General features: G+C 44.7%; 1 protein-coding gene across 1 annotated transcript in view; it reads left to right on the forward strand.

Annotated features, from left to right (window-relative positions):
- Positions 1–11,781, forward strand: part of RPRD2 (regulation of nuclear pre-mRNA domain containing 2) — a 100,095-nt gene extending 88,314 nt beyond the window's left edge. The window contains exons 8-10 of the mRNA XM_019625257.1: positions 189–450; positions 1,952–2,152; positions 5,577–11,781. Of these exons, the coding sequence (XP_019480802.1) occupies positions 189–450; positions 1,952–2,152; positions 5,577–8,344 (3,231 nt within the window). The 3' untranslated portion in view covers positions 8,345–11,781. The remainder of the gene's footprint in view (positions 1–188; positions 451–1,951; positions 2,153–5,576) is intronic.
- The last annotated feature ends 741 nt before the right edge of the window (positions 11,782–12,522 follow it).

The raw sequence follows: 12,522 nt of genomic DNA on the forward strand, positions 1-12,522 counted from the left end.
AGGGACTTCTCTGGGACACTGCAGTGTAATCCCCAGTGTGGCTCGGGGTTACCGCTTCTGGCAGTGAAAATTAACCCCGAGCCACACTCGGGATTACCGCCAGGGTGGTTAAGACATATTGTTGCATACTGGAAGCAGAGTCTGGAAAGTTGTAGGATGCAATGATATCTGTTTTCTTTGTTTAAACAGTAGAGGACAGGAAGGAAAAACCTGTGGAGAAGTCGGCTGTTTCCACTTCTGTACCTACAAAGCCAACAGAAAGTACCCCAAAGGCGTCTTCGTGTACCCCAGTGCCTGTGACCGTGGCAGCAACCCCGCCTCTCCCAAAGCCTGTGAACCCTCCTCTTCTGGCCCCTTCTCCAGCCCTGGCTCTGCCAAACCTGGCTAATGTGGATCTGGCAAAGATCAGTTCCATCCTTAGCAGCCTGACGTCAGTCATGAAAAACACTGGTAAGTGAGCCCAGTAAGAAGGATACAAGGCTGACTTCCAGCTTTCTAATTGAACCATCAGTCTGGTTTTTTTGTTTACTTTTTTAAATTAAAGGGAATATTTTTAGTTAAAAAATAAAACCAACACTTAGTCATTTTAGAAAAATTAGAAAATAAATAAAGAGAATAAAATAAATACCTACCTCAAAGGAAACCACTTGTGTCTGACCTTACCAGTGTATATGTAGGTGAATGTTTTGGGAGATTAAATATTTGTAATAATTTTTCTTTCAATATTTGAAGCATATTGCATATAGTTTTTAAAACCAGCTGTTTAAAATTTAGCTATATATCATTCGATTATTTGTCTAAACCTTTTTTTATTAGACATACAGTGCATTTCCAATTTTTCACTGTTAAAAATAATATTGTAACGAGCAACCTTGATGTTAAAATTTTATGCACACCTCTTCCTATAAGGGTTGAAGAGTAAATAGGGCTTTTTTTTTTAATGGAAATTTTAATGAAAATACTAAATAGAGCAGCTCCATGTACTCATCACATATCTTCAACTGTATAAACACATGGCCTGCCCAATCCTGATTATTTTGAAGAAAATCCCAATTATTTCATTCTTCATGAATACTTAAATATAATTTCTAAAAGATAAAGACTCTCAAAAAAATCAGCATGTAGGTTTTTAAAGTCTTTTCATGTTGTAACTAAAATGATCTCCAAAAACTATTTATGTTCCAAGTACTATATGAAAGTTTCCATCATTCCTCAGCTTCTCCAAAACTATTTTGTATTATTTGAATCTTTGTCAAATTCAGTCTTAAAAAGTTTTTTTTAATTTGCATTCCTTTAATTAAAGATGTGGTTAAAATATTTTTCATTTGCTTAAAATATTTTTCATTTGCTTATCATTTACTTTTTTTTGTGAAATGCCTGTTCATATTTTTTATTGTTAAAAAAGATCAAAAATTATTTTATATACATTTCCCCTATGTTAAAAATTAATCCAATCCAGTATTTTAAAATGTAAAGGAGGTTGCTTATATAATCTCATTTTAGAGGCCATTTCAAAAGCAAATAACTCATTAATCACAGGCTTATGCGCTGGCTGAGCTCCACAATTGCAGCTCTGATCCTAATAACCAACCAGCCAGCAGTGTTTATCGAGAACCCACAGACCTCTGTGGTGTAGGTGTCATTCAGTAGAGAAAAAAGAAATAGATTCCTTAGTCTCTTTCTATTGGAGCTGTCAAAACTAATGGAATACATATGAACAAAACTTCCTATGTGTTTATTTTTGGAGTGTTCCAGCTAGATGGGAGCAAATCTTAATCTAATTTTCAAATTTGTATCTTTGTCCAAATGATGATATGGACCATTTGTGATATGGACCATTAATCACAGAGGAATTCCTGTTAAACACACCAAACTCGTTGGAGTGGAAAGTATCGTGCATGTAAAGGTCATTTGGAATTGCATTGTCTTGAATTAATCTTTCTGCCACCAGGGGTCAGCCCTGCATCAAGACCGTCCCCAGGAACGCCTGCCAGCCCTGGAAGCCTCTCCAGCGGCCTGAAAACACCTGCACCTGCCACGACTGCGGCGCACAACCCTCTGGCAAACATCCTCTCGAAGGTGGAGATCACCCCAGAGAGCATTCTGTCTGCTCTTTCCAAAACCCAGACACAGTCGGCCCCTGCCCTGCAAGGTAACGGACGTGCGCCTGTTAGGATGAGTGTGTGTCTCTGGCTTAAGCGGCGTTCCATTTCCGAGGAATCCAAAGCCAAGAAATGTATAGTACAGTTAATTCATTATTCTCTTTATATATATCATCTCCGAGCTGGCATTTCTAGAATTCTGAAATGTCAAAGCTGAAAGAAACTTTAAATATCATCTTGTCTAATCCCCTCCTGTTCAGGTGAGGAAATTGAGGCTCAGTGAGGTGGTGTGACCTGCTCAAGGTCACACACATCGATTCAGTGATGAGCCGAGACTAAAGACAGGTTTCTTTCACCTGCTCCACGACACCCCTAGGGGCTGCATCTGCCCCAGCTCTTAGTACAGGTCAGTACGTTTGAGGTTTATGTACTTCAATGTTAACTGAAGCTGAAGAGAATAAGAAAGGTCAGTCTACGATCAATACCTAATGAGATATGATTGTCTCCTTTTTTTAAAAAAAAATTTAAAACTGTATTGGGGAACACTGTGTTTTTTCCAGGACCCATCAGCTCCAAGTCAAGTAGTTGTTTAAATCTAGTTGTGGAGGGCGCAGCTCAGCTCCAAGTCCAGGCGCCATTTTCACTTTTATTCCGGTGGGGTGCAGTCCACCATCCCATACAGGAATCGAACTGGCAATCTTGTTGTTAAGAGCATGCACTGTAACCAACTGAACCATCCAGCCGCCCTATTGTCTCATTTTTTATGTCCTCATGTTTTTTAAAGGCCTCTATAGATACATAGTACATGTTTCTTTTTGCCTACTATAATTCCACCTTATTTTAACCTCTCTATTTAGCTTTGCTAGTTATCTCTTTTATGCCTAAAACTGCTTCTGACATTTTTTAATAAAACTTACCTGCTCTCTGTTCTCAGATCCTCCAGATACCAATACAGTCTTTTTTCAGCATCTCAATATAATTATGCAATGAATTACAAATACCAGAATAGTATCTTTAATGTAGTGATTTACTCCATATCAGGTTCTCAACCAGGAGCCTCCAGGGGCCATTTGACAATGTCTTTGAAGACATTTTCTGTCACAACTGGAGGGCTACTGCGTCTAGTGGGTGGAGGCCAGGGCTGCTGCTAAACATCCTACGATGCACAGGACAGCCCCCGCAATAAGGAATTTTCAGCCCCAAATGTCAGTAGCGCTGAGGTTTATGTGAATATTGAGCAGTACAGGTATCTATTAATTTTCCTATTTCCTAAACTGTTCTGTAGGTAATTCAGCCAAGCCCTGTGTTATAGTGAACTCTGTCGTAAGCTATAGGAGAATTCTGTGAATAGAACTAATACTATTAAATAGTAATTCACAGCCCCCATGTATGGGCACCAGCAATAAAAAAAGATAATGCAGCAGTCTATCTTATGGTACTAATTTCAGGATGATTAGTCTGAGAGATTGGCATGTTCATGATTGCTCCCTTCTAGTCCTGTAGTTACAGTAAAAACCTTGAACTCCTGTTTTAGCTCCTTACCTAGATATAATACTTACATCTTAAAGAAGCAGCTTTTCCTTTCAGCAGATTGTTAGACAACAATATCACGTGGACTTTGTCATCAGGCAAAATTTGAACAGAGCTAGGTGTGTGTGCTGACAAAATCAGAAGTGGGAACCCCCGAAAACAGCATTTTGTGGGATAACAGGGGATAGTTCATCCCTTTTCATTTTTTTCCAGAAAGTGGATTCTCCCTGACTTTTAAAAAGACTGTGTCCAGAAATTTAAATATGTGTGTTTCCTCAAAGATTGTAAAGGAAATCTCTTAGCACTTTGCTCTGATTGTGTCACCTACAGCCCTTAGCGACAGATTTTCAAAACAAAAGAACGACCTGAGTGGGCAAAGGGCCACAGAGTATGGAAAAAAGTAGTGTGTAGTGGCACGAGACTGTGCCACCTGTTACCAGAAACCCGAGGAATATTTTTCTTGACAAGATGGTTTTCTGAAGAATTTATCCCACAATATCTGAAAGATAGGCTGAAATATCTTTTACAAATCATATGACATTGTCATGTATCACATTCTAGTGCCTGAGGACTTCTGGCTTGGGTAAGAACAGTGACTACTAAGAATGAAATCATACTGTTAGAGGGGGAGAAATTACATAGCTAGGGAACTTTTGAGAAATGAAACATGGATTTTTTTTTTTTTAGGAGAACTGAAATGAACACTATTTCAGTTATTTGGATTTTATTGAATATTAGATAACAATACAAACCATGCACTATTATTTAGAAGTAGATGGCAGTTCAAAATGGTACAAGGATGGAGACTTAAAATTCTTCAGACCTTAAACAAACTCTTAGCAAAATAGATTCAAATTAAGATTTTAAAAAAACATTAAGTGAACTGTTAATATGAAATATTTTTTCATCATATCATTCTGAAGGAGCAGTTTTAGCATATGGCTAAAAGCTATAAATTTGGGTGAAGTGTATACAGGTTTTCATTTATGACCAGAAATTGGGTCAGTTTTTCAAAATCTGATTGAATTTATAGGACCATCCCTCATCTGTTCGTCAAGTGCTTTTCTAAAAAGTTTTCCACAGGCACAGTTTGCTTTGTTGGACGTCAGCTTTTGCCCCAAAGAATTCTTGCTCAGTGCTTCTGAGAAGGGTTTGTCTGTCAGTGAGTAGGGTTGACTCTTACCAGAATCATCCTGGGTAGGGCGATAATCCGTGAGCTTTCCAAGCTGGAAGATGGGGATTATGTATTTTCTTGTGAGAGGATCAGGGCCCCCGATGGTCTAGCTTTGTAAGTCTTTGTGGCGTATGTTTGTATGTTTATTATTGCTACATTTTACAACCAAAAATGATAGCTATGAGCATTGTTTGCCCAAAGGTAACACCAGTCTAGCAAGAGATCTTGAAAAAAGTGTCCCTGTTCAAATAAATTTCTGCAATTTGCATATGCTATCTCTCTCTTGAGAATAATAGTGTACATTAACTTACTAGAGACAATTGTGGTGGTTGGAAAGGAAGGGTAGGGCTGACTATTTGTATTTGGAGAAGCAGTTTCACAGATCAAACATGAAGAAATACTGGCTTAAAGTGTTATTTTAAGAGTGATTTTGCTTCCTTTCTCTTCCTGCTGTGTCTTGTTTAAACTATGAATGATTCTGACACTAAAATCTCCCCCTTCCGGTTGCCTTTTATTATATCATGTTGGACACATTTCATGACTGTGCTAGAAACATTTCAGTGATTTGCTGTCTATATATCGACACATAGGTCCAGTGTTTTCTATGACATTAGCCATTGCTTGTTTGGTCTGGATTTCCCTTTGGCCTCATGTTTTAGTGCCTATCTGGTTCCCACTGGAATGAATGAGAATATCCTGTTGGCCTAAATTGTTTTCATTGTGAGGTAGGGAGCTGTTCTTTTTAACTCCTCTAATTCTTGTTTCTACAGGCCTGTCTTCTTTGCTGCAGAGTGTTACTGGGAATCCAGTTCCAGCCAGTGAAGCTGCGCCCCAGAGCACTTCAGCTTCCCCGGCCAACACCACAGTCCCCAGCATAAAAGGAAGAAATGTGCCCTCCAACGCCCAATCCTTTATTCCCAAAAGCTTCAACTATTCTCCTAACTCATCAACATCTGAAGTCTCTTCATCTTCAGCCAGCAAGGCCTCAATTGGGCAAAGCCCAGGGCTCCCAAGCACCACTTTCAAGCTCCCGTCCAACTCCCTGGGGTTCACAGGTGCCCACAATACCAGCCCTGCTGCCCCGCCTCCTGAGGTCGCCATGTGCCAGTCTTCAGAGGTCTCCAAGCCAAAGCTGGAGTCCGAGCCCACCTCCCCGAGCCTGGAAATGAAAATCCACAACTTCTTAAAGGGCAACCCTGGTTTCAGCGGCTTAAACCTAAACATCCCCATCCTGAGCAGTTTGGGGGCCGGCGCCCCAGCAGAAAGCCATCCCCCGGACTTCCAGCGTGGCCCGACTAGCACCTCCATCGACAACATCGATGGAACCCCCGTGCGGGATGAACGGAGCGGGACGCCCACCCAGGACGAGATGATGGACAAGCCCACCTCCAGCAGTGTGGACACCATGTCCCTGCTTTCGAAGATCATTAGCCCGGGCTCTTCGACGCCCAGCAGTACGCGGTCACCGCCGCCTGGGAGAGAGGAAAGCTACCCCCGGGAGCTCGCCAACTCTGTCTCTACGTATCGACCCTTTGGCCTGGGCAGTGAGTCGCCCTATAAGCAACCTTCGGATGGAATAGAGAGACCATCTTCCCTGATGGACTCTTCACAGGAAAAGTTCTATCCAGATACTTCTTTCCAGGAAGACGAGGATTACCGAGATTTTGAGTATTCGGGGCCTCCACCCTCTGCCATGATGAACCTAGAGAAGAAACCAGCCAAGTCCATCCTGAAATCAAGCAAGGTTTCTGATACCACGGAGTACCAGCCAATCCTGTCCAGTTACAGCCACAGGGCCCAAGAATTCGGGGTCAAGTCTGCCTTCCCTCCATCTGTCAGGGCCCTTCTGGACTCGAGTGAGAACTGTGGCCGGCTGACCTCATCCCCTGGGCTGTTTGGTGCCTTCAGCCTCAGAGGGAACGAACCTGGGCCTACCCGCTCGCCGTCACCGAGTAAGAGCGATTCGTTTTTCACCCCCGACTCCAACCACAATAGCTTGTCTCAGCCCGCCACTGGGCACCTCGGTTTGCCACAGAAGCAGTACCCAGACTCGCCTCACCCAGTCCCACATCGTTCCCTTTTCTCTCCGCAGAACGCCCTTGCTGCCTCCACGGGCCACCCACCCACGTCAGCCGTGGAGAAAGTCCTGGCCGCCACCATTTCCACCACCTCGACCATTGAGTTTAAGAATATGCTTAAAAACGCCTCACGGAAGCCCTCCGAAGAGAAGCATTTTGGCCAGGTCCCCAGCAAGGGTGCGCCCAGCGATGGCGTCAGCCTCTCAAGCCTCGCCCAGCCCAGCCTGCCCGCCACGGATCAGCAGCAACAAGAAGAGCACTTCCGCATAGAGACCCGCGTGTCCTCCTCCTGCTTAGACTTGCCTGACAGCACCGAAGAGAAAGGGGCGCCTATCGAAACCTTGGGTTACCGTAACGCAGCCAATAGGAGGATGTCCGGGGAGCCGATACAGACTGTAGAGTCCATCCGCGTTCCCGGGAAGGGAAGCAGAGGACATGGGCGTGAGGCTTCACGGGTGGGTTGGTTTGATCTGAGCACCTCGGGCAGCTCTTTTGACAATGGCCCCTCAAGTGCCTCTGAGCTGGCATCCCTTGGGGGTGGGGGCAGCGGAGGCCTCACTGGCTTTAAAGCGGCACCATACAAGGATCGGGCACCCCAGTTTCAGGAAAGTGTCGGCAGCTTTCGTTCCAACAGTTTCAACTCAACATTTGAGCATCATCTCCCCCCGTCCCCTTTGGAACACGGGGCACCCTTCCAGAGAGAGCCAGTGGGGCCGTCATCTGCCCCACCTGCCCCTCCTAAGGATCACGGTGGTATCTTCTCTCGAGATGCACCCACGCATCTACCCTCTGTGGATCTTGCGAACCCCTTCACAAAGGAGGCCGCCTTGGCCCATGCTGCCCCGCCCCCTCCTGGAGAGCACAGCGGGGTCCCTTTCCCCACCCCACCCCCTCCTCCACCCCCGGGGGAACATAGCAGCAGTGGTGGGAGCGGTGTCCCCTTTTCTACTCCACCTCCTCCTCCCCCTGTCGACCACTCTGGGGTCGTGCCCTTCCCAGCCCCACCACTGGCAGAGCATGGAGTGGCAGGGGCAGTGGCAGTGTTTCCCAAGGACCATGGTTCCCTCCTTCAAGGGACCCTGGCTGATCATTTTGGGGTGCTCCCAGGACCCAGGGACCATGGGGGCCCCGCCCAACGGGACCTCAACGGCCCTGGCCTTAGCCGTGTGCGAGAGAGCCTGAGCCTGCCTGCCCATTCTCTGGAGCACCTGGGCCCGGCCCATGGAGGAGGAGGTGGGGGAGGCAGCAACAGCAGCAGTGGCCTCCCCTTGGGTCCCTCACACAGAGACACCATCAACCGGAGTGGTATGATTTTGCGGAATCCCCGGCCCGACTTCCGGCCTAGGGAGCCTTTTCTCGGCAGAGACCCGTTCCACAGTTTAAAGAGACCCAGGCCCCCTTTCATTAGGGGCCCTCCGTTCTTTGCACCAAAACGCCCATTCTTCCCTCCCAGGTACTGATGGAAACCAAGGGAAAGGCATTTTGAACAGTCTAGAGAGCATTGGAAGTAGGAGTTTGGTTTATTGTTGTTTTTGTTTCCCTCCTTTGATTTATTATTATTATTTTTTTACTATGACAAAGGGCCTCCCTTCCAAAGTAAAAAGTCATATATGCTTACATTTCACTATTCCATCCAGTCCCCCCTCCCACTGCACTTAACTACCTTCCCCAAGTTGTTTGTATTTTAAAGAGGGTGGGACCGGGGGGCAGGCAAAGAAACACAACCAAAGCCACTTCCTTTGGCTGGGGGTTTGACGGGCGGGGAAGAAAACCAGTCTTACTTTACCCCATCTCCTGAAGAGTATTATTACATTTGAAATAAAACTTCCATCAGTACAGATCATAACGTGCAATGTTGGGATGTTATTTGGGGCTTGGCTTATCAGTAGTCCATGGAGGGGTTCCTGGCCCCTTCTGTCTCCAGCTAAGTTAACAGCTGTAACAAGCTTGGCTCCCTTCCCTGTATGCTCCCTGCTGGCAGCCAAGAGATACTGCTGAGAGGAAATGTGGGAGTCCTTGGACCCGTCAAGCTGTTTTGTTTTGTTTTTAAAGGCATGTTGAAGTTAAGTTCTCTACCGAGTTTCTCCTAAAATTTTACAAAAAAGAAAAATCAGCCTCTTCTAAAGTGCTGTCAGGCAGTAATTGGGGGAGATACAAACCTCATTCTGTCCTAGTCAGAAATTTTCCCTCTTTATCCTTGGGATGGAAGAGAGGGAGCTGGATGTAATTTCGAGATTAAAATAAGGAGTAACTGCAGTGTGCAACGTTAGAGAAAGGAGCCCTTCACACGTCACCGTGTGAAGTGACCTGCCCGTCCTTCAGAAACGTCCTTGAGGGAGCGTCACCCGTCTTGCACCAAGCTTCCTGCTTTTCTCACCTGACTTTCTTTTTCTCCCTCAGTTTTCACTTCTCTGCCCAGCACGTCACTACAGTTGGCAGTTGTTACAAAGGTGCGTGCGACTGCAGCGTTACCCCTGTGTTTTTGATGGAAGTAGACATTTTTACCACGGTGCCTCCCTGACATAAGTGACCCCTGTTGGTGGTTTTCAGCAACGTTGACTATTAGGGAAAGGAAATATTTGTCTTTTAATCTTTCCTCTCGCCTTGTCCTGCCCCGTATTCACCCATACTCTTGGTATTTCAAAGGAGGTGGTTCAGTAGCATCTTTCTTTAGATTGTACCTCTTCAGATGTGTCTGAGTAGCGAGTGGGTTTCTCTTTACAGAGAAACGGGAGCACCTGGTAAATTGAAATGCACCCCACTCTGCAGAAAGCAGCCTGTCACGTGTCTAGGATCCTTGTCTAGGATCCTTACCTCCCGGTCCCAACAGGAAATATGAATGTTTCTGCCCTTAGTCATTTCACATGACAGAGAAGTTCTTTTCTTTTCCCTGAACTGAAAGGCTGCTTATTTGTATTTCTGCAACTAGTCCTGGGAAAAAGACAATCACCGCACTTTTGAGTGTTTATATCTTTATATCTAGGACACCGAAAAGCAACTGTTGTTTTACTATTATTTCTTATTAGTTAGTGTCTTACCCCAAGGCACACACTGGTAATCTCCAGCTAGATGAGTAAAACTGTGTGTGGAGTTTTTGAGACTCCTGGTAAGTTTCATATTTTTCTCCCAAGTTAGCACGGCGTAGAACTGACTGTAGGAAGTGTGGGGGTGCTTTGGTTTCCTGCAGACAGTAAAGTTGGGGGGGCATGGCCAGTGTAGGGACCGAAGGTGATTCTTTGTCTCAGAATAAACTTGCTTTTCAGAGAAAAATCAGCTTAAGCCAGGCGTGCGTCATAGTTTGGGAGTTTCGTGTAATTTATTCCATGTTATTTATTTGGGCTCGACGTGTGTTCTGTGGTTAGGATGCTGCAATTCATTCGTCTCCCTAATGCATTTCTGGTCCTACGCCTACTAACTGTTCTTTCTTTGACCCTCTCAAGCCTCTACCCTGTAGCTCTCCCCACAAAAATGCATGAGACCATGACCTTGTATGTGGGATAGGGTATATAGCGTAGCAAAGCAAGGCAACAGTATAGTTACCTTGAGTCCTAAGACATTTGTTTAGGGAAAAGTTTGAGAGACTGGGAGTGGGTAGGGGGATGGGGGGGGGATTCTATTTGGCTCAAAACTGAAACAATTTTTTTTCTTTTTTTTTTTTTTGCAGAAATTAGGTGGGGTGTTTTTCATTCTAGAGTAAAAGAATGTGAATTCTTTCTGCTGCTCTTGTTTAAGCTAAAAGTAGTGTTTACTTGAAAAGGCTCTCTGACCATTCGGTTTTATCAGAAAATGTGGGGCTGTCAGGGAAGTGGCTTCTTGAATGTTGGGGCAAGGTAATTGTCCTCAGAAGTGTGATGGCTAACACGTGAAAGGAAGACCTTGTACGGTTTATAAAAGATAGACTTTTTTAAGGGTCGGGTTTTTTTGGTGGGCGTTTCGTTTTTTAAGCCACAAAATCCTCAGCGCACTTGTTTCGGGATGGAAGCGAGGATTTGTTTGTGACTGTCAGCTGTTAACTTCATTTTACTGTCTACAGCAGGAAATGAAGACGATAATGTATATATGTGACATAGCGAAACAAAAAAGACCATTCTGGCACTTATACCATGAAACAAAGGGGTTTGATTCTTTCTGTGTCTGTGATTTAAAACTCGGTGCCCATGCTCTGACTTTTGTATTTCAACCTGAGTTTAAAAAAAATAAACAAGATATTTTTTAAAGAAAGCAGAACATAGTGTGTCTTGGCAAGGACATGATTCATGAAAGCATATGCGAAGTTGTTTCTGAGGTCTTGGTGCTCACTGTGAAGTCACAGATAGAATCGGTGGGGGTCGCGAATACACTGGTACCTTCAAACTCAGCGATAACAGCATCAGAAATAGTCCTTAGGGGTTTCGGAAGCCTTGACTCTTCGGTCAGCTCGGATGGAAGCGCTCCCTGCTTGCCTCTGCCCTCCCACAGTCTGAGAGCAAGGAGGATTTGGTTTGATTCCAGGAAGGGTAAAAATGATCAGAGTAGGACTTCCATCCTTTCCGGTCCCGGGAATACAATGTCTGTGATATGTATGGTACCGCAAACCTATCTAGATAATGTGAATACGCTCAACTTCCTAACTGCAAAATATTCACTATCCTGAAGTTACTGGTTCATGCAGAATTAAGCTTCAGCTGTTATTGTTTTGAAGCCGCTGTAAATTACTGCTTCCCTCCCTCCCTTCTTCCTTCCCTCCCCCCTCTTGAATGGGGGGGGGTGCCTGTTATGATTAAAATTAGACATGTTGGATTGATACTCTCACGTGTTCGGTGTGGAAAACAAAACAAGTACATGCTTTAGAGGCAACAACAATGAAATCCTTTTGAAATGTGTATTAATATCATTTAATAAAATAACTAGTTCTAAAGGTTTGACATTTTTCTTTGAGATCTGGGGCTTTAACCAAGGGCCCCCGGCTTCGCTGGTGAGTGCAAAGTAGGAGGAAACTTCTCCGGGAGCTGAAACTGCTGTTTTGTGTTTGGAAAACCTACGTTTTTCTCCAGCAAAGACCCTGCAGACTGTCCAGGGCTGAAGGTGAAACCAGCTACAGAATCCAGGAGGAAAAGCCTGGATATCTCTGAAGATATGATTAGATTGGCTTTTGGTCTAAGAGTGCACGTGGGGTGGGTGAGGGGTGGGTGTGTCCGCACATTTCTGAGGTGCACACAGATACCACAGACCACCCATCTCGTCCCGTACTGTAACAACTTGCACTTTTCTCTCTTCCCAGCCATTCCTTTTTTTTGTTTTGTTTTTAGGTCTGTTTGTCCCAATATTATGTTTTTGTTTTCCAGTTTAATAAAGTATGGTTTCCTTTGTTGTGTGGTTGACTTCCCCTCTCACATTGATCTTGTCCAGCTGTCGCCTTTGACTTCTGCATCCCGTGTCACTGAAGGCAGGCCTGAGCCACTAAGAGCTCCGTGGCCTCGCGGGTTTTCTGTTTGATCCTTTGTGTAACGCAGTTTTGGAAAGGGATGAAGGATGGGTGGGGTGAGGTCAGAGATGGTCAGGGAGTGGACGGTAATGCAGTGAGATACACTGTATGGATAGCTTTTGTGTATGTCTTCAAAAAGTTGTACAACTGTGAGCGAAGAAGCACTTTTAAAGC

Source organism: Hipposideros armiger, unplaced genomic scaffold (genome assembly GCF_001890085.2).
Source record: "Hipposideros armiger isolate ML-2016 unplaced genomic scaffold, ASM189008v1 scaffold_621, whole genome shotgun sequence".
NCBI classification, from domain to species: domain Eukaryota; kingdom Metazoa; phylum Chordata; class Mammalia; order Chiroptera; family Hipposideridae; genus Hipposideros; species Hipposideros armiger.